The 23,856-nt window shown below is 35.3% G+C and overlaps 2 protein-coding genes across 3 annotated transcripts in view; one reads left to right on the plus strand and one right to left on the minus strand.

Moving 5' to 3' along the window:
• LOC124633647 overlaps positions 1-23,856 on the plus strand; it is a 199,347-nt gene that overhangs the window by 114,175 nt on the left and 61,316 nt on the right. The window lies entirely within an intron of this gene.
• On the minus strand, positions 785-16,707 carry LOC124633650. Its single transcript, XM_047168940.1, has 8 exons — positions 16,472-16,707; positions 8,742-8,934; positions 8,294-8,394; positions 7,726-7,752; positions 6,757-6,783; positions 4,356-4,493; positions 3,105-3,228; positions 785-1,192 (listed from the first exon to the last, which is right to left on the minus strand). The coding sequence occupies exons 1-8, from the start codon at positions 16,539-16,541 to the stop codon at positions 1,111-1,113; spliced, it is 762 nt and encodes a 253-aa protein (XP_047024896.1). The 5' UTR covers positions 16,542-16,707; the 3' UTR covers positions 785-1,110.

Here is a 23,856-nt window from a genome sequence, read left to right on the forward strand (position 1 = left end):
TTTAGAGGGCAATTAAAAGCCTCCTATATTCTGAACAAATGTAGGAGGCTTTTTAATTTTGCTATTGACAGTTTCTTTGACGTTCTTTTTAAATAGGATCAATATTTTTATTCTACGATTTTGTTAATTACTACCCACTGGTCCGTTTTCAACAATATTTACACAAACCAAAAACATTTAAAAGCATACGACTTTTCAATTTCACCGCATTTCTGCAAAAGTATATTGAAAACGTTCAATGCTGGCTTATTGAAAATAATTTATCGCCTGTAAACTTGTTTATGACGGCTACCTCATTTATAATTCGCGTTTGCATACAGAAATAGCTTAACAAAACTTATAAATAATCATAGCAAGTCTTTATGTTTAAAATTACTGCCATGGACCATTTAAAACATACACATAGCCTATTGTATTTTAAGACTTTGTACAAAAAGAATAACCTACTTTTAAGTACATAGCTATACTTCATTTGAGCAATTAATATTTGTAAACTCATTTTAAAAACAAAATGTAGTTAAAACCAATGTAAATACAATAACAACAATTATTATTTAATCTATTGAGTCGCTTTGCAGTAATTCATTCGTTTTTGTCCTACCAAAATTGTTACATTAAGATAACATACACTGCAAACTTTTATTGATAGTTTGTTTGTGTATTTACTTGATAGTTTGTTTGGGCTCATAAATCTGTATGACGAATGGTAGTGCGCACGTTAAGGGCTTATTACACTTGACTAAATTTAGTCATCTAAATGATTCAGTCACTAAATTCAGTCAAATGTAATCGCATTTCATCAGAAGTTAGGTTTCATTAAATCATTTAGAAACCTAATTAGACAAACCTATTTAGACGACTGAATTTAGTCAAATGTAATAAGCCCTTTACAAAGATTGAAAACCTTGAATGGAATCCAGATTTTCGTTAAAAAAAATTGCGAACGGTCGGCCGACTGTTTTGTCTACAGGGTGATCACCTACTTGTGTTTCTACTCAAATGGAGCATAGTTTTAAGTTTTGTTCTTTTTATCCCTACTTAACCTGTTTATTTGTCAATTGTTTTACTGTTTGTATCCCCAGATAAATCTTATGCTATTCCTATGTTACGTTACGGGTTAGTGACCACGGTTGCTTCTGAAAAACTGAAGTGTAAGTCGTGGTATTCCTCATCTGGGTAAAGCATGATGAATCTGAAAGAAAATAAATGTATATTAGGTACTACAAAATTATAATCCTTATTAATTTTATAAATATGGATGTGTCTGTCTCTCAGTCTGACGTTTTCACGCTAAAAATATTGTGTCGATTTAAATTGAAGGTGCAAAATAGGACAGGTAGTTTTTTACGGGAAATGGTGAAACCGCTAGAAGATAAAAAGAAAGCGCCTTAGGGATTCACTAAGACTCAGGAATAATAAGGTGATCTTCACGCTGCATCTTGCGTGTCGACGCACCTACGCGCGTTCCTGCGGGAGTGCAGATCTGCATCATCGTGCGGGTTTTTCACGCACTCACGCGCGTAGGTGCGTTTTGTAAATTCACGCACAGCGAGTTCCATTTTCAAATATACACGTCACGCCCATTCAAAATCACGCGCGGCATTGCGGGATTCAGTGTGCCATACCTTGCGTCTCGCCCCGCACCTACGCGCGGGGGTGCGTGTTTCTCCGCATGTATGTGCGTGATCCGCATGAACGCGCGTGGATGCATTTTCAGTGTGTTGGACTATGCGTGTTTTCCATACAAACGGAGATATTTCCATACAACGGAAAAAAACGCATCCACGCACTACGCTGCATCATGCGGGGCAGTGTGATAATCGCCTTAGTATATGTATAACCAGAATACATTTATAGGTATAGTACACACACTATGTACATAAGTGCGACATAAAACACATTTGTTCAAGTTGTAAAAAAAGTTACTTAAACTCTGCTTTTAACCAACATATCTATGCATATATCCTAAATAAGTTAATATAGCTCAAAGTTCAAATAATATTCAAGTAAATAAAATATAAAAATCAAATTCCTAAGAACCTCATTTAATTTATTGCGCAAAGTTAAACAAATTAAAGAAGCCACAAAACGGGCCAACGATAAAAACAAATAACCCAATATTTTTCGCGAAACATCTTTTAAGACCCTATACAGTCAACTACAACGCGAAAATTAAATACAATTTGACCTTATCTAACATTGGGTAAAATTTTCATAATTTCTTAGGCGTATCTCACACTACCACACTCTGGGTATTTTGACACTGGGTGGATGAAATTCATTCTCATATTCATGTATTTATTTGCTGTCCATAATGTTACAATTCTCATCACAGACACATTGAATTCCATGGTTGTAAACTGCAAACAGAGCTTTCGAAAATATGCAAGGTACATATCTTGCAATCTGTAAAGACAACGACAGGATTTTTGGGAATAATAGACATGTCCTGCCTACGTGTGTGAATGTCAATGGGGTTTATAGAAAATATGTGATGCCATAAAAACACAACCCTCGTAGGGGGTTGTAAATCAAGGTATCTATCATTGCGTTCATAGATTTTTGCTGTGCTCTATGGTTCGTGCCATACTCTATGGCGCGTGGCAGTGTGAGATTCGCCTAACAGTTTAACGGTTATTGTAATGAAATATGGCTGACTTTCAGCCGAGTTCACCTCTAAACTTGCAGCTATTGTTATTTTCGCGTTATCTGTTTTTAGCGGCCGATTCTTCTTCAAAATACTTTTATAGTTGTGACCTTTTTGTACTTGATTTGGTATTTTGAATTTTAAGCTTTTTATGTTAATTTTGAGTGTGGGTAAAATACGATTGGGATAGAATAATTTAATATACTTTTAAGGTCAAACCTACTAAGACAAAACTCATTTACGCACGATATTTGCCATAGTGATGGTTCTGAAACGAAATATGCCTACTTCAAGTATTTATTTATAAAAATGAAAAACTACTATGGTTGCTAACTGCACGGCTAGATCCGGGCCCATCCATGGGTTACCATAACTTAATACATGGCTGATTAATACATAGCAATAGCTGCTGAATATGAGGCTGGAGACTTATAATATCAACAGTGTAGGTAAATACCTGTACAACGGCAGATGCTCCATCAATGTCCTGAGCTGTGTGGTGTATGGCAACGCGAAGTATTCAGCAGCGTCCACGTGCTGCACCACCTCGTACGCCCACTCCGACCATTCGTATAACTTAGCTGAAATCAAGTTTCTTAAGTTAGTCTTACTCGGGGTATTAAACGAACAAACTACTTGGGATACGTAGGGATGACTGTGTTGCTGATTAAGGAACACTCCGTAGAAAATAGGAAGATAAATCGACTCCTATGACCTGAATTTAATAAAGCTCCATAAATCCAAATAAAGCTTTGGATCCACTGATCCACATAGTAATTGGTGTAGTAGTGTGAAAATCTGTTACGTTACATATGTGAATTCACGTAAATATAGAGTAAAGTGTGCACCCGTGCATCGGAGAGCACGTAAATGTTGGTCCTGCGCCTGATCTCTCTCCGGTCGTGTCGGATTGGCGTCAAATTTCATTATGAGAGCGAGGGAATAGTGAGTGCACTTGTGTCTGCGCAAATGCTTGTGCACTATAATATGTCCTGCAGTGTTGGCTAATCTCCTTACATGAGTAAAGTGTCATCATCATCAGTAAAGTGTTTAAAGCAGCGTTAGCTTGAGCGTGTACTGTGAACTCCTGTTTTGGAAGTTAAAAATGTGTTAGGCCAGTCAGCTGGATCGCGGTCCAATGTGCATTGTCACAACGGTTATCTACCTACAAATATGAATATAAATAATTTACCATATTCCTTTTTTACATCTGATGACAGACCTTAAATGAATAAATAAAATAATTTTAGGAACATTGCTCTGGACTTCATTACTTCATCATTTTGTAGGTAAATAAAATGTGCATACTGCTTATTTTTCGTGCAGAATTAATATACTTGTAAAATCAATGTGTAATTTTTATATGCTAATAAATTATTGCAAATCAAACAGCACACTCTCTAAGGGCATTTACACATGACGCTGCAGGGGCACCGTTGCACTATGTAGTTCATTAGATTTTCTACCTATTGCCATAAATGTAAGAGAAGTCGCACACTGTAGAGTTAACAATCGGCTGATAGTTGGAATGTATTTTTAAAGAAAATCGGCAATTCAATCAAAGTTTTTAGTCTGTCTGATACCAGCCAAATTCCTGATCGTTTCATTCATTTCCACACCGATTTATAAGCCGAACAAACGCTGCCTCTGCGGCGTTATGTGTAAATGCCCTTAGGCTACTCTTAATGTTAGAAAAATGATGTGGTACCTTCAACTTCGCTGTTTAAGTGGAAATGGCTGAGATCCGGGATATCCAGTATGACATCCAAGTTCTCGTCTTCCAACTGCATGTAGATCAAGCCCTTCTTCTTTTTCAACTTGTACGGGTATGTTATGCCGATTGTCGCTGGAAATGTACATACAATTTTAGTTAGATTTAGCATTTTTATAACGAATAAGATTACAGGGAATTCTACGTTCATGTGTGAAAGCAAGTTAAGAAAATACGGAACTTTGCTCCTTTTAAATCAGTCCTTTTGACATGGAAATTGTTACAGAGACAAGTTACGTCTTACAATTTTATTCTTTAAGTAGTCTCCTTTACAAGAGACAAATTGCGTATAATTATTTAAAGAAAATATATTGCAATAGCAGGTCTCTGAAATAAAGTCTACTTTGTCATGCCTTTTTGCGACTTTGTCTATCAATTTACTATTCGGAATTTTGTCTTCAAAGCGTCCATTAATTTCAAAGTTTGATAGCTCAAAAGACCAGGCACTGTGTAGCATTTTGGCTCCAATTAATAAAGTTTGTTGTGAACTTTTGCAAAATTCAATATAAACGATATTATTGGCACTGCTAGTGGTAGTTGATTTTGCTAATTGGACGTAAATGAAATGTTGATCAATGTTGTGACTGTGATAATTGTTTTATTTGTAAACGAACTTATTTAGCGAGGCTTGTTATATTTGTATGCAATTGTCAATATGCTTTTATAATAGTTTTGTTTTGCAGTAGGTGAATATTGATGGTTTCTATTATTTGTTGTAGGCAACAATTTCTATTATTCTCGTAGAGAACAAAAGTCATCAACAATTTTAGAAATGAGAAAAATGTTATGCTTTTTAATCTTTCGATTCTTCATTCATAACAGAAACATCCACATATTGTATGCATTGTTCATAATTATATTTCTACGAAAACTATCATCCACTCGCGTAGTAAAGGAATTCGGTACCTACTTCGCGCACCCGAATAAAAAAATATCGATAAATAACAGCTGAAATAATTTCGTAAATCAATCTAGTAATGTCACGCAAACAAGTTTAGTTTTTAGCATATTAGTGTAGATAAGTACAAATGACGACTGACACGAACCGAAAATCTATACACTTCTGAATGAAGTTACCAGAATATTATAAGACAATTTTCAACACCGTTACAAAAACCCAAGTTCCTGAAACCACTACAAATTCTCACATCCCTCTCGAAGTATCTCCACAGCCATGATCTACAGTCATTGTTTTGAGAGCTAATACAAACTGGGGCCGGTCAGCTCACAATGGGGCCGCACAATGGGCCCTGGAGCGAACATTCTTGGGCCCCATTGAGGGCGCAATTAGTGCGTCCTATGGTGAGCAGACACGATTTACTTGTGTAAGCTGTATACCTAGTATGGTATGCTGTGGTATGTTTGGTGCCTATTGTTATTCTGGTTCTAATAACAATGTCTTGGATTGGAGATTTTTTTATAGGTATATGGGTGATCGTTTTGTGCATTTTATGACTCTCTTTTATGAAAAATGATTCGTGTCTAGTTTTTTGTCATTTAGTTCTATGAAAGACTTGATACCATTTGGAAGCGAAATGAATCATTGCTTGTTTATAGGAATCTAATTATCTTAGTCTGTTCGCATGTACAAATTTGTTTTAAAAAAGCTTTCAATATTATAAGTTATTCTCAGAACAATAAAACACACTTACGATACAGAACTTTCGCAATTAGAGTTATATAATCGTCTAAGGTGAAAAAAAAATTGAAAAAAACTAGAAGAGTTAAATATTTTTCAATTTTTGCGCAAAACAAGTTACCTACGAAATATCTAAATAATATTAAATTCCAACATTTCTCATCCTCTCTAAATGAATATTGTCGTCATTCTACAAAGCGGAATAAAATAACTGAATTACTTCAGTTCGCTGAAAATGTCTTTCTCGATTAAATTCAGTTGACATTTTAGTCTTTAAGTATCACGGAGGAAGGAAGGATAGCGGAGATGCCATAAGGTCAGCCGTCTTCTTGTAGGTCAAGAAACATAAGGTAGGCGTAATCAGTTACTAGAACTAACAAGGGTTTCAAGTTCCTTCACAAATCAAAACCAATCTGTAAAATACTGGCCTTGGTTGATTGGTGATTTTAATTTGCAAATAATGGGCAGGTTCCATATAAAGCGTGTAATGTTCCTCGTTCCTCGTTCCCCGAACAGGTGCATTTTGGCGCGCTTTCTTATAAGTTTTTACGTTATGACATCTCTGCTAGTGATTTTGTTCTCCATGTTAAGTAAGTATGTACCTTTATTCATTGTTTCGTTAGTTCAAGTCTAATTTGACATCATACTCTTAAGGAAAAAGGTGTTTTAGCTTTAAATAAATTAGTGAAAACTACTTACCATTGCCCGTGAACCTCATTAAGGGATCTGAAATGGAATAAAATGATTTATTAACTTCTTAATTACAATAGGCTGTTTGGTCTTTGAAATATTTAGGTAATTCTTACATAAATGGAGTAATTATTGACACACATACTGCAGAAGAAATTTTTGGCCCGATAGCTGGTTGACAGTTTATTTTGAAGGGGATTGAAAATTCAATCAAAAGTCGGTCTGATATCGTTTAATATGTGCACTACAACTTCATTTGCTTACTACGATACGTGCCCTGTCAAACTCAGACCGAATAAAAGTTCCATTGTGCAAGCAATATTAGTTTTTGCTCAAGATATATCAAAGAAGTAACTAACTTGATCTGCTTAAATCAACTTGAGCTTTTTAGATATATTGTTTTCAATGAGTTGTAGTAGGTACTGCGTACTTCAAAATACATAGCTACTCCGTTTATTTGGGAAATAGGTCATAGTTAATGCAACAATAAATTGTTATACTGGTATCAATGGGAGTTCATTGTATTTGCATAATTAATAAAATTTACCAGGAATAGTTGTTACTCTATTATCTGCTGGTATTGAAACCCCAAGTGGGTTCGAATTGTCAGAATTATAAAGTTTGCAGGTAACTATAAATTATCCATAAATACTTAGCGTCCAAATACATTCCGGTAAAATTTGTAATATTACCTATTTACGTGCAATGCAGATATTCTATTAATTATGGATGCATAGAATATGATTGAATACATAAGTATTTATAAGTAACTTATTGCTGGGGAGTTTGTTGCGCCACATCTTCCCAGCAAAATCACATAGGAAGTAGTAAAGGGTGGGTGGGTGTTGCTGTCTTTCTTTAATTTTGACTGTCAAAAAATGCTGTTTTGCAGCAAAGTTTGAATAAATGATTTAGAATTTACATCATGATTTGTAAAATTCATCAAAGTATTATAACAAACTTGTAAAATATACTTACTTTTCTGTGGTTGAATGAAGTTGAATTCTGAAACAATAAACATCAATTGTTAATTGGAACAGAAATAAATCTACATTCTCGTTCAAACAAAATTGTTTTGTTTATTTATTCGAAATAATGATGTTAATTAACTAAATTATTTAACATATTTTGAATAAATTTACTCTAGTGGTCGAGTAAATAAGCTGTCTGAATTTGAATATCTATGTCAAAATTAATTTACATTATAATCCTCAATTGTTTTGGTTTGCGAAAAATGTGAAGCTTTTTAAAATACACATAAGTATTATTATAATTATTTTGTTAGTATATTATCACTTCTATACGCTTTATTTTCTAGTCTTTTCTTTTAAACAAGAATGGGAAAGATTAATATCAAAACAGCGCTTTCACACAGGTAGATTTTCCGCGCGGATTTTACGGACGGTGTCGCGGGTGTCCACAAACAATTGACAACTACCTGGGTTTAAAGAACAACAGCTGAAACCGTGTGTGTCAAAATCTGCTAGTGTGAAAGCTCTAATGCCTTCGTATTAGTAGTGTAGCTGAAAGGTCATGAAAATGTTACCTCTGTCTGGTCTGGCGCAAACTTTTATCGTGTCTTTGACTTGCTGGATCCTCAGGGGTAGTTCTAATACTAGTGTCAATTTCTTTGGTTCGCTTTCCAATCTGGAACATATTTTTAAAAGTTATTAGTAACCACAATAAGGTTAAGCAACGCTTGGCGAGGTCGATCCCTGGATGGGTGTCATCACGAATCCTTTCGGGACGCAGGTTACATTGGTGGTCCCAAATGTCATTTCAACATCTTTGACAGTCGTTACAGATATTCAGAAGGTCTGAGAGGTCAGATAGACAGCCCCTTCATGTAAAGCACTGCTAGTCAGCTACATCTGGTTAGACTGGATACTGGTCCCAATATAGTTGAAAAAGACTACGCAGATGCTGTTACATGTTGTTATGAACATAGCTTCTCCAAGATATTATACCTGAAACTACTAAATAGGTTCACTCACTTAATACCAGCAAGCTCACTCTCCTCCAAGCCCGTCAGCTTGACACAGGTGCCGCCTCCATACGCGAACACATAGTGTTCATACGTGGGTATGCCTATCCGGTCGTTGCCTAGCAACACGTTGTCTCTCAACGCTTTGTACTGTCGCTTGAAGCACTCGAAGTCTGTTGTGTGGCAGGATATTATGTAGCGGTCTGGAATTAAAAAAAAAATATGGTAAAGTCATCTGCTAAGATTTTCCCAATGTTAAGAAATGTCCAAATAAAAAGTAAATTAATCATCATATTAACCACTATGTCGTGGTCATTGGTCGGTAGATGCATTCGATTAGACTGGAGTCCAGTCCAGTCTAGTCCGTCTATATCCCATAAAAATGGAGTAATGCTGTGGTAATTATTTGGGTAACAAGGTATGATAAGGAAAAGTTATGGGATCCTTTTAAGCGAGTGAATGAGGATTACGTGGTGTTTGGGATTTCCATAGTCTGAAAATGACTTCACAAGTTTTAACTGGGCAGGTGATGGGATACACAAGAAACTCATTTTGACAGCATTTTTTTCACAGTATGACTTTTTTACCCAAGTCATTCATTTTGATCACAATACCAAAGATCTCACTCAGTTTAAATCGGAATTGCTATCAAATTCAAGGTAACAAAAACCTTGTCATTTATCAAAAGGTGCTCAAGTCTCGTACTTATTGAGAAAGCGAGATGTTTTGAAGATACCTATATTTAGACTGAAATTAAGTTGTCTAGACCCTTGTTAGGACACCCCCACTTTCTAAGGGGGCGTTTTAAGTGGGAGGTAACTTATCAGGTTATTGACCTTATATATGAATATTCTATGTATAAATGTAGGTACAGTAAAGGAACTGCCTACATCGGAATTAAAGTTATTTAAACTTAGAGTTCTTCTAAAGTTGAGTATTGCACAAAGGGAACTACATAAAAGGATGATGTACGTAATTGGAACCCAGATAGAACTTCATGAAATTGCCAAAGTAAAGATTTACTTCACTAAACACAACTTTTTATTTTGTTAAGATTCACCTGCATCTGTGACAGTGTAACTTTACAACAATATTATATTTTTTCAACAAACGAACAAGAAAAGATTCTACTTATAATATTATTACCTATTAGAGCCAAATTAACCACAAAAATACGAAGAGAACAACATGTATTTGTGGTAAAAACAAAACGTATCGCAGTGGACGATTATCCCTGTAATTACGCCCAATGAATGTAACGGCTATTGCCCCTTTCATGTCAGTCATTAGCAGTATTAGGACATTTGTGAGTGAACCATCGTGCGTGATGAAAACATTCATAGTATCAGTCTTATTATTGCCGTCTATTGCTGAACATTGTTTGATAGGATTTTTTTAAACGGTTTTATTTAGCTCACCCCGTTTGTTTTATTATTTATTCATTCTTGGGTCAAATTTAGAAATTGAAATTTCAGTGCCTTCCTGTTGTCAGATTGATCTGAAATTTGGTACACACCTTTAATTCCGATGACAATACAATATAGTAATATCAATAACATTGTAAATCCAAGATGGCCGCCGGTACAAAATGGCGGATTACATATTTTTCCACAACCCCCTCAATATGGGTATCAAATGAAAGGGCTACTCAAGTAGAATACTGTCAGCAACCCCAACAGGGCCAAGGCCTGCCTGGGCTGCGGGATTGTCCTAAAGAGTTACCCTGGTCGTGGTACATAAAAGGCCTACGACGAAAAAGAACGGTTCTTAGTCAGTAAGAGTCTGGCACTCCCTCACCGCTGCTGACCCATGTATAGAATGAAGAATATTCGGTAGGCATTTTCATTAAATACTAAAAACTAGATAATAAAAAATCGGTAAAAAAACTTTTAAGTTAAACGGTTTTATATCTTATGTGCACTGAAAAATAAAAAATAAAAAAACAGTTACTTACCTATAAACCTACGTAGGTGGTCCCGGTCATATTAGACTAAAATAAAAACGTGGGGCCCTCTGAAATCCTACTTATGGCAAAGCATATCTTTATACTTTGGTAGATCGTGAGCTCGGCGTTCGCTGATGAAGCCGCTACGGCTGATTATTGATTGTCAAAATCTATGATTATAGTAAGTCGATGCAATCCACACCTATTATACCTCTAGCTAGAAGAAAGTATTACAGCAATAGTTACGGAATGGGCCCCACGTTTTTATTTTAGTCTAATATGACCGGGACCACCTACGTAGGTTTATAGGTAAGTAACTGTTTTTTTATTTTTTATTTTTCAGTGCACATAAGATATAAAACCGTTTAACTTAAAAGTTTTTTTAACGATTTTTTATGACATAAGATGTGGTATCTGAAAAAAATTGTGATTTACACCATTAATTACGTGATATCGTGGATTGAGTTAAAAAAAAAAGAAACTTAGACTAACATAAGTTGGATATGAATATTTGTTCCCATTTTATATTTTATGGTTTCATTCATACTCCCCCATAGTATAAATGAAACCAGTCATGGTACTTACATTATTATTTATAGTAATAAACATTGAAAGAATTTCGTTACAATTTCAAGACCAACGTCTCCAATAAAAAAAATACGCAGTATATCCTTATTTCTTCTCTCTTTCTAATCACCTATTTACATATTATCTTTACGAAAAGACATCGAAAATGGTCATTGTGAAAAACATCGGCAAAACAAAATATTAACACAAAGAAAAGCATAATTTACAAATGGAACTTTGTAATAGCCTGGATGTATTAAAAATGTCAACTGATGCCGGAAACGTTCTTCTTAGATTCAGACTGAAAGGCAGTGAATTAGGGCCATATAAAAAAGAGCCTTTTTAAGGCTGAAATAATTATGCAAAATCATTCAGAGTTGTCACTCTTTGTGTATATTTCTAGTGGACATGATAGACAATGTCCTGATCAGTTTTAGCGAAAAATCCAAAAATCATTTTTTTGAGACAACGTGTACCTACGACTCAAAAATAAACCACCTATGACCATACCATATGACTATTACCTACTTACCAGACAGGCATTCCATGACACTATTCTTTTCCAAGTAAGACGTCAGGCTATTCTATTTCAAACTGATCCAAAATGTTTGCCCGCAAGTGTAATTTACGTATCGTCACTCCCGAAGAGGCTACAGATTACAGAGTCTGTATATATTTGTGTTTGTAGCGACAAAGCCAGTGTCGAGTTGCCAACGCCGTTTGAAATAGAAAACGGATGAGATCCGAAAAACGGGCGAGTTTTTTGCTGTGTTCGTTTTCGAAATTGTATTCGAATTTGAGAATTTTTGGGTAGAATGTTTTGCAGTTAGGAATAAAGCTGTTAAGCATATTAGTAATATTGTAAATGTGGAAATGGTTGTCTGTATGGTGATCTGTCTGTGTTTATTGCTTTTTCACGCAAAAACACTGAATAAATTTTGATGAAATTGGCTACTTTTCATCCGTAACCGGGAAATACTATATCAAGAAGCGGGTGAAACCGCCAGTGGAAGCAAGTTATTGAAAATGAAGTGAGTTGTCACAGACTGACTACCCAACCTAACTTTGATCAATCAGACCCACGCAAATAATCCCCTAAAATGCCGTAACTTAAAATAATTAAAATTATTCCCTAATTAATTTACTAAAACAACCTCGTCTTGGAAACTCGACACCCCTGTTGAGGGTAGATAGAACCTTCAGGTATCAAAGCTTTTTGATAATAATATACTTGTGAGCTAGTCAAACGATACTATGGGATAGGTTTATAAAACAAACACGTCAAAAAATTGTTTTTCTCTATAAAATGTTATTTTTCTTTGTTGTTCATCGAATACTCAATTAAGTAGGTTTCTATTATACATCATCATCCTCCGAGCCTTTTTCCCAACTATGTTGGGGTCGGCTTCCAGTCTAACCGCATTCAGCTGAGTACCAGTGCTTTACAAGAAGCGACTGCGTATCTGACCTCCTCAACCCAGTTACCCGGGCAATCCGATACCCCTTGGTTAGATTGGTGTCAGACTTACTGGCTTCTGACTACCCGTAACGACTGCCAAGGATGTTCAATGACAGCCGGGACCTACAGTTTAACGTGCCATCCGAAACACAGCCAATGGTGTCTAAGATATACTTAGAAAGTACATACAAACTTAGAAAAGTTGCATTGGTACTTGCCTGACCTGGGATCGAACCCGCGCCCTCATACTTGAGAGGTTGGTCCTTTACCCACTAGGCCACCACGACTTTTATATCTACCTATTATACCTACCTATAAAAATGACGAAACTAATCTTTTTTTTACAATATTTATGTACCATATTTCTACTTGCCTGTAAAAATACCCCTAAGTCAATTACCTGATAGCAGTATGTGCAAAACAAAATCTATGTAGTAGCTCTCATAACATGAAACTTTCATAATACAGGTTACCATCAAATTGATCTACCCTTAACATAAACACCATGACCTCCTAATCGCCCCCACAAAAAAGGTAAAAACGGGGTCAGAATGACACCCGCAGATAATGTGCTATTTAAAAGGCAAAAACAATTGCCTCGCGAATTCAATAGATCACAACAAAAGGGAATTTTGAAAAAATAAACAACAACGCAACCGCGTTGGCTCATACATATTTATTGCTTCGAAAATTTGTTGTTTGCGAAGAAGGTCCTATTTTGGTCACCATGTAACTCTGTAAGGACCGATTTTTTAATCGCCCGGTAACATCTCCCGAGCCTTTTTCCAACTAGGCTGGAGTCGGCTTCTAGTCTACCAGGATTCAGCTGAGTACCACTGTTTTAAAAGGAGCGACTGCCTATTTGACATCCTCAACCCAGTTACCCGGACAACCCGATACCTGTAACGACTGCCAAGGATGTTCAATGACAGCCTCGACCTACAGTTTAACGTGCCATACGAAACACAGTCATTGGTGTCTAAGATATACCCGGTAACTTTCATCTGAAGAATATGTTTGACGTTTTGACAGTCAAATCTCCATGTTTATTTATTCCTCAAATAGAAGTTAATGGACGATTGAAAAATCGACCCAAAAAGGGTAGATTAGTACCTAATATTGCAGTAAAATTCTGCCTACCTTTGCTTAAGCTGATATTAATTTCATTTTACCAACTTTTCTCTTTTTTACGTTTATGTCCGCAAAAGTGAAGAAGGGTTGTAATTTTTGGGATATGTCCTTTTTTGAGTGATCTTAGAGAATATTTTAGTAGGGTAATTTGCGTTTTGGAATAATACTTATAGCTTGATAATAATCCACACTGCTGTCTCCTATTATTGATAGGTTATACCTATGGAATTTTTATATATTTGGTTTAGATGTTGCAGTATTTAGGAGTGTGGTTGAGACCAAATATGATTATTTTGTGCAGTTGACAGCTGCCAATTTTCAAGGGAAAATAGCATTTTGTACTGACAGCAAATGTACCTGTGCTCCGACCTTATAGAGTTTTCGAATGAAATTACACTTTTAATTTAGATATCAATTTCAATTTTGCTTTGTTTATTTTCCTTCAATTGTCTAAGTAAGTATTTTGAGTATTGTTTGCTCAAAACCGGAACAGTTTTCGAACAGTTTTTCTTCTTGGCGAGTCGATGGCAATCAGCCTTACATCTTAGTAGCCCAGTGTTTCGTCACGCATTGTCAGTGACGGTAAGTGTAAACAATGACGTCACAAATACGTAACATTTCTATGATTATCTCATGTATACGTAACGTATGTAATGTGATTTTGTGTAATCGGATGTTTATGTGTCGATTATTAGATAAAAATCTTCACGATTTAGATCATTTTCAAACAATTTTTTCTTTGAATTTTAAACAGTGTTGCACCTAATAAATACCACTCTAAGGTAGATTGGCACAGAACGTCTAAGGCGTTAAATCCGCTGTTGTGCAATGTCCAAACAGAATAAATTAAAAAATAAAATAAACTCATACGAAGTACATATTTAATTACCATTTTTTTTATTTAGGTCCTTAGGTTGAGACAATTTATTAAAAAAATGTCTTAAAGAATGAAAGATTTGAGCATGCATACCTACTAAGTTTAACAATATAGGAATAAAGGCTTAATAGTCTACAACAAGGGTATCCAGTGTCCAATAAATTAGTCTAGGTTCGTCCTGACTCATCTGGAATTTAATTAGCAGCATACCTTCAGGATTTACTGGGTAATACACGGTACAGCAGCAGCATGTGTGAAACTTTGGCCTTAATGGTATATGGACGTTAATTTTGATATAAATATCTATACAGAAAATTGCAGCAGTAAATTGAGTGATGGTTGACTGTGCAAATTGTACTAGGGGGTTTATTATTTTCGCTGTAACTTTCGTTCAGCTCTTAAATAGTACTGAAGTAGAGATATACCAATTAATGACACAAATACTTATTCTAAAGGTATTATAAATTAATATGAGTGAAACCAAAGCTTCCGTATCAAAAGTAGACCAATATGGAAAATTGAAAATTATTGATTTTAAATACTTATTTAGGAATGTTGACAATTCCCAATCGATTGAAGAAAAAAAAAATATGTTTCCAGATAAAATAAAACATACACTTAATTAAACAACAAAAATACTTATTTGTTCTCAATAACAATAGTTGTTAGTCTTTTAAACAATTGCTACCTGAACACGTCAGCTTAGAGAAAAATTACTTAGGAAATTGCATCGGCAGCTTCAGCGGAGGTACAAATTATGCGCCGGAGCCGCCGTCAAATGTGATTTACTCGATTTGCCTCACACGCGCTATTCTGATTTACGCTAAATGGCGGGCTTTCTTTGACTACGTTATGATGAAGCTTCAATAGGAGTTTACACGTTGTATATAATGTTTTGTGGGAAAAACGAGTTGCTTAAAAGTCAACTTTTAGATTTTAATGTTTTGAGGTTTTTTTTCCAAAATTGTTTTACAGGGTTTAGATCTCTCTCACTCTCTCTCTCTGTCTCTCTCTCAGGAATGTTTAGAGATTTTATTTTAAATTCTCAAAACATATTTGGGATTTCGTTGCTTTGGCATATAAAAGTTTAACATTTAAAAATACGTCACCGTCGATTTTCATGTGTATTTCATTTGAGGTAGAAAATCTTTAATAATTTTGAAAATATTCATGAATACCTATTGAAAGTTGCTGTTTTTTCTCAAATTGTTGTAGATTTAAGTAACAGTATAATATAAAGTTTAAAAAAAATATGCAGCCACAGAACTTTTATGAAATATAAATAAAATAAAATTAGGTATTCACACAGGAATTTGCAAAAGATAAAGCTTAAAATAAATCCAGCGGATGCAAGCAACTGATAACTCGTGTATGACTACACAAATGAGGGTTTTTTCAAACAAAAGATAACAAACTGTTGTATATTGCAACAAATGCAACTGGAAATAATTAAAGTTTTTTGTTAATTTTTTTTTATCACTGCACTTTTAAACACGAGCAAAATCTATTTCCAACGATATTTTATTGAAGCATTAAAATTAAAAAATGATAGAATACAATTACTTAACAGCACTGCACTTTTATTTCACACAACTAAAATCTGTTTCAAACTTTTTTTTTTTTTTAATATTAAATTGATTTAAAGTAACATGAAAATATTTAAAATAAATATAAATAATTAAATACATTGTTGGTAATATTTATATTTTTTGTCACAATTATTTAACAAAAAAAAAACTTTAACAATTAAAAAGTACTCACCAATTTTATCGACATAAACTTTACTAGCACAGTAACTCACAGACAACACGACTAGCAAACACACCCGCATGCTGGACCGATTAATTTTTTAATTAATTACATGTAATGATATAATTGCGAGGTACGTTACATTGGCGCGCATCGCCGTCAGCTCGCGACTAGCTTTACACAAATATCACTCAAATTCATAACGTCATCGCTGGGACTGCGGACTTGGGAAAAATATAGTGACGCGATGTATCGATATACGAGTTGTTTTGAAACATCGTTTGATTGACAGCAGCTAATCAAGATGGCGGATAGAAGAGTATGGAAGGAGAAAACATGCTGCGCCGACCCAAAATATAATTAAATAGTCAGAAGTCAGTAAGTCTGACAACCAGTTAAGACTGGTTTATTACCTGGGCAACCCAATACTTTACATAAGTCTAGGATATTGGGTTGCCCGGGTAACTGGATTGAAGAGGTCAGATAGGCAGTCGTTCCTTGTAAAACACTGGTACTCAGCTGCATTCGGTTAGACTGGAAGCCGACCCAACAGAAAAGGTTATGCAGATGTTAAGTATCAAAGAACAAAATATACAACAGACCACAAAACTCCTCACCATTGTTAAAGAATATTTGATTTATCTTCACATGCCAAGCAGCTTCTTCCAAATAGTTCTAGAGCATTCTGCAAGCGGCCATTAACTGACTAAGCAGCCGCGATGGGATGCGATGGGCCCTCAGATAATGTCAGTGTAAATTCCTTCCATAATGTATGTAAATAGCGATCCTAACGTAATTGTCTGCTATAAGGGACTTGGGCCGCATGTGAAGGGGATACGAACTTAAGGGAATTTGCGATTCTGACGGCTTCCTAACGATTTGGGGCACGCGATAGTTGTGTAAAAGAAAAGGAAGGTTTTTAATTGTTGTGAACCAAAATTGCACATGTGACTTGTTGTCTACAATCAATTGTGATATATTGTGATGCCGTTTCGATTTCAGAACATATTCACATTATACTTAAAGGTGAAAGTTTGTGAGCGTGAATGTGTATGTTTGTGGTTTCTTAATGTGCAAACAGCTAAACCGATTTTGATAAACTGGGCGGTAACACGGCTGTAACATCAGAATAACATTATAGCCTTGCTTATACGGGAAGTAGTAAAGAAGCGGGTGACACCGCTGGCGGAGGCTAGAATATAAAAATGTGTTAGCGACATCTTCACGACGTTTTGCTTTATTTTTAACCGACTTCTCATAGAGGAGGTTCTCAATTCGATGTCAATAAGAAAATCTTTCCTAAAACAGCACTCATATAGAAAAAAAATTTACCCAACTCCACAGTTCCAGTGATTCCTCACTAGTATTGTGTATAGTGAGAAAGACAATAGCATTTTATTTATTCTTATTCTTCTCCGCAATGAGTAGAGCTTGACTGGTCTGCTGTCAACAATGATGTCATTTGCTAACATAGGTATACTTACTACTAGTTGTGTGATCTCAGTTAGTTTGTGTTTTCATATATTTATAACAGATTTTTGAAACGTTTTCTGGTACGCATAGACGCCTGCTACAATCTGTATTTTCTTAACTTGATTTTCAATTTTATCTCCTAAATACTTATAGAGCGTTCTGATCTCTTTCCGATCGTGTCGGATTGCCGTCCCATCGGATATGAGAGTGAAGGAATAGGGAGTGTACCTGTGTCTGCGCAAATGCTCGTGCACTATAATATGTCCTGCGCAGCTGGCTGATTATGATTATTCTGCGGAGTGGAGAAACTGAGCTTTTATATGTTTTTTTACTTCTTCTACACAGTCTGTCTACATCTCTAAATTCTAATTGTCCCACTACTGTCTGCTGGAAGAGATTTCATTAGAAATAAGTAGTATCTCTGTACTATTTTATATTATTACTTCTTCTGTAATGTGTGTATTATGTACATACATGGTTAAATACCAAGAATCAATGTTGATTGGGAAAATTATACCGATTGGAATAACTTTATGTGTTTCGTCTGTAGGTACTTATCATAAGGTGATGATGATACGTTTATAAGAAATGTAGTTAATTGTTTTCAGAACTCCGTATAAAGAGTCAGTTAGTTCACATTATTGATCGCTTTCAACACAATGTGAATTGTTCAAAGTGCATACATTCTTGGCTTGCTGATTCTATAAAATATTGGTTTTGTTTTTCTTCCGAAGCCATTTATTATTATTTATAAACAATATCTTTTCTTTTAGCAAAATTCTGACATGGAATGCAAGTATTTTGAGAATGAGGAAATCTTCATAGATCCTATGGTATGTAATATATACGTGTAAACTATAAGATGGCCGTTATTCAATATTGAGTTTAGTTAGCCGGCTAATTAAACCAGTAATTAATCTAATGAGTTTAATATCCTGGGACTTGTGCTAGAACATAGTGTAATAATGACGTGAGTGTCTTCCGATACGCTATATGTTAGCTATTGCTTAATAGTATAAAGTATTTAATTTAATAACGTTTGGTGTCTAAGGCCGTATGGTGTGACTAGCTTCCGCTAGCAATTTCACCCGAATACGCCACGCACCGGGATAAAAAGTAGCCTAACCTGTAGCCTTTTCCAAATAAATAGGCTATTTAATGTTGAAAGAATTTTTACTAGTACGTTTTACAGGCTGGTCTAAAAAATTCCTTCGAGCTGTCAAAATTCCATTAGTTCTTTTTGGTAAATGGACATTACCGTCAACACATAAAAGTGTTATTTTAGTAATTCTACGATCAAACTTACAAACTAGTTCATAGCACTTTTATTAAAATACCATTTTAAGCTGCGATACTTCAGGATATTAGGTATTAAACTTTAAGCAATTTGTCGCCAACATCCTACGTCTAGTAGAAGTCAAGTATTGCTATTAGCAAGCTGCCAAGCGTATGCAACTCAAAGTAAGTAATATATTACAATCAATGGGCACTTGGCACAGCAATATTTCAATCCAAGTTGCTTGTCCAAGTTAGGAACGCTAATAACTCTTCACTTGACAGCGGCGGACTTGGCTGTTTTGGGTATGGACGTAATTTGCCAAGGTTTAGGTATAATAACGTTAGTGTTGTTTGCTTAAATTATCGCTATTTTGGGTAACAGCTGGCCGATTGGCGGCTGTTCATTGTGTCACTGTTTCGATTTTTGGATGTGAAATGTAATTTATTTTTAGCACCTAAGTATTTATAGATATCCAATTTAACTTCTTGCTCATACTAGCCTTGTTCCGGCAATTAATACATATCTTCATGTAAATTTTAGGTACTTTCATTTTTCTTGGTGCAACTTTTGTTTAATATGCTTAAATATTTTTTTCTCTTCGATTCTATCTCACAAAACTTATATTTGTCACTCTTATACTAAATGCCTACTCTTCGCATCTGCATACGCCCATTATTTATCATATCATATCCTTGTATGTACCTATAATATAAATATACATTCAATTCGCTTCAAACTTCAAAAGACTTAACAGACAACAATAATTTCTTACTCAACCATCTCAAAGATAATAGAATAAGAGACATAACAAGCTCAAATAAACGACACCAAAAACATTGTATTCACAGCGAAGAAAAATGTAATAAAATCTCTATGAATAATAAGAAATGGTCTTGTTTCTGCAAGTGACATTGTTCAAACGGCTACAGACGATATGTGTCTCATGGAGAACAAAATGACTTGCGGAGATGTCATAACGCAAAATCTCCTAAGAAAGTAGCGCGCTAGAATGCGGGTGTTCAGGCAACGAGGAACGTTAGTAGCTCCGCCTGAACACGCTGTCTTTGGAACCCACCCATTATTTTCAAAATAAAGATCTATCAATCAAGACCAATCTTTGACAGATCTCGCTTCTCGTTAGTTCTAGTAACTGATCACGCCTTCCGTACGTTGCTTGACCTCCAAGAAGGCGCCTACCTTCCTTACGGCATCTCCGCTATCGTTCCTCCTCCGTGGTACGTCTGCACCCCTATACAGGGTGTAACAAATGTTCCCACTTATACAGCGTGCGCCGAACTGGTAGATTAATGCAAGTTATTCTTGTTGAGCGCATAGTTTAGGGAAATGTATTGTGGAAAACTAACAAAAACATGGTTGTACTGGGAGAGGGTGCTAAGGTGCAACTATAGCAATGTTTTACGTATACGTATACATAGCTACATATTTCAATGGTTTTGTTTAGTTGTAGGTACCTTTTAGTTATAGTGGAAAACTCGTCTTTGTGAAAATGTAAAAAAAAACGCGAAGAAGTATCTGTGAAAAAGATCCGAGGTCAGAAACGGAACGCTGAGCGCGCTGAGTTGTTGCTGTACGATATAAATATTTCAACTTGAAGAACATCGGTATTTAAATAAATAAGCTAAAACCAATAATAACTATCTCTGAATAAAAATGAGGAAAGTAAATTCTGTTCAGCTATGGTTTACCTAGAATTCACCCATTCATACACTATATTTCCAATCTTACCTGTTTCAAATTATTTATTAATCACTCAAGCCCTTTTAAGCACTTTAAAATACAAATTAGTAAACAGGGCTTATACAGTACCTACCTATACGCTAATTGTGTGGGTGTACCTTAACACTGTCAGTACCTACACAAGAGTTGTCGAGTGTTAAACTGTTCAACAGATTAGTACTAGGTTGTTGTTTGTTTGTTTGTTCATCAGTTTAGGGTTATGTGTGTAGGACGAGTTTGTACGATCAGTTAAGGGTTATTGGTAAATAAACGAATTAACTTAGAGTAATTATTGATAGTGTATTGAGCGATTTAAAGTCTCTATAAGCCTAGAAGTAACTTGAGGAAGTCATAGACGAGACGATTGTGAGAGCAGCCGACATCAGTGTAGTTGGGAAAGTTCCTATTGGAGTAAATTATGAAATAAATATGTATGAAAAAAAAAGAGAGATTATAGATTTTTATTGCTCTTGCATTAATGACAGGTTATATTTACACATACAAACTAATTAGTTATTGAAGTAAATATAATAGGTTTTGGATTAATATTTTTAATTTTTCCATTTTTGCTTTTGTAAATATCTTTAGTATATTGAATAAATTAATATGAATAAAACTGTGAATAAACAATGAAGTAAATAAATAACAGTTTTCTATTCACAGGCAGTCGAATGGATAACTCACAAATCTTCTATATATATAAAAATGAATTGCTGTTCGTTAGTCTCGCTAAAACTCGAGAACGGCTGGGCCGATTGAGCTGATTTTAGTTTTAAAATGTTTGTCGTAGTCCAGGGTAGGTCTAAAAAACGGTGAGCAAATAAGGAAAAAAAAATTGCGAGTAAGATTCCCGGGACGGGAGTGATTAGACAAAAACCAACTTACGGAATTCCGCAGAACCACAAAAGTAAAGTACTAGGACAGCATAATTCACCTTAGTAAAGTATACCAAATAACGAAATTTCGATGAACTGCTCACCATGTACCAGGGTAGCATAACTTATATGAGTATACCAATACCAAGTGTAGGTAGACGCTACTGCTCACCATGTACCAGAGCGGCAAAAAATACACCGGGCGCGGGTAATATCGCGGGGAACGGCTAGTATATTAATAAAGAACTTTCTCGATCCTTCGAGAATATCAATGCCTATATGGTTGATTACTTACGCCCTTATGAAACTGAGCAGAATCCCAAGCAGAGTTGACATAAAACATATTAACGTCGTACACTGACGAATAGAAATAACGCGCTGGGAATAATATTAGTAGCTGAAAAGAGCTTTTTTACGCATTTTGGCTACGCTTACACGCATAGAGTAATAAGTTCTGAAATATTGTAACAAGATTGTAGAAGCATTCCGAATCAGTGTTACGTACAAAATAATGTTGGAGAAAAAATGCGTAAAACTACATAATTTAAACAGAAAAAAATCCTGAAATATTTTTGAAGCGTATTTCTAGCAAGCTGCAATTTCACACCGAAGTAAAATTGGACGTTATTTTCTCAAACAACGGCGACAAGAATAACCTCTGACACTGAACCGGGTTCGAATAAAAATCTATCAAACCTCAATTGTGTATGCATGGAAAAATTCTAATATTCTTTCAGAACGAGACGTCGAAGTAAAAAATATTAAAATGTATACTTGGCCACGTTTCAATGGCTCGCCGTTAAGTCTAGGGTTGTAAGGAGCTCTCGAGGTTACCCGCTTGCCTCATACATATTTATATCGCACATAATCAGGCGTATGGCTCTCGGTATGGTAAGGTTTTCACGTAGTTAAATAAAAGATTGTGTGGTCACCGTCTTTTGTTGGGGCAGTTTTCGAATAGATTTTTCGAGTGATGGCTAATTAACTGTTTGCTTTGTTCAGAAAGTTAATTTATTTACAAAAAGTAAACATATTAATAAGAATCCTTTACTATCAATAATAATCGATGCGTCAATTTGAGACCAGTAGACGGCAAAATCTCCTATTAACAATACCATATACCTAGTAACAAAATCATCAATAATATAATATTCATAGCTTAAGATTATAGAACCCTATAAGACAACACAAGCGTGAAGAATCACTGAAGCAAACATTGGCTCAAACGTTTGCTCCAATGCTTTCGATATCCCAAATTGATTCAGGGTCCTTCGTAAATAGATGGACCAAAATAAATCATGCTATATCAGATGTACTGTAGAAACATCCCCTTGTGCCCCATAAGTTAATTAATGGATGTTTCATGGGGTGGGGAATAACAGCCAGGTTAGAGATGGGTATGGTAGATGTACCTGGACAGGTAAGGTAATATTATGAGACTCAGAATAATATTTTTGTTTAAAGTGATGATGATTTGTAAGGCAGTGCTTAAGGTCAAAATCGACATCAAAATGAAGAAAATCCAACAAAACTACATTGGATCTGATCATTCAGGTATGATCATATGAAGTAGACGACGAGAATGAACTTTTATAAATGTCTTTTTGAAGAATATTCTATTGAAGCAGGAAGAACAGTATGTAAATAAATAGCTACATCACGTTATTGATGTTTTCTTTCAACACGAAAATACAGAAAAAACTGTGGCAGGTAAGAATTTCCTGCAAAAGAGTGTAAATAATTGAGTTGAACACGAATTCGTTTAGTCCTCTGTTCGCTGCGTTACCATGTAAAATGAAATTACCGAGTTCCCACATCCCTTTATACGGAGCGACATAAATGTTATAACCTAGTCACTTTGTCGTATGAATTTTGTGAAGTTTTCTGCTCCTTTTGCCTCGTTTTTTTTTGACGATTAGATCGGCTTCTTGAAGACAAGAATGTCAAGAAGAGGACAAAACAGACGTGCTTTCTGTGCCTTGTGAATTTTCATTATGGAATGGCAAGCCCCAAAGGCTTATTGCTTATGATCA

The sequence above is a fragment of the Helicoverpa zea genome, chromosome 10, assembly GCF_022581195.2.
Source record: "Helicoverpa zea isolate HzStark_Cry1AcR chromosome 10, ilHelZeax1.1, whole genome shotgun sequence".
NCBI classification, from domain to species: domain Eukaryota; kingdom Metazoa; phylum Arthropoda; class Insecta; order Lepidoptera; family Noctuidae; genus Helicoverpa; species Helicoverpa zea.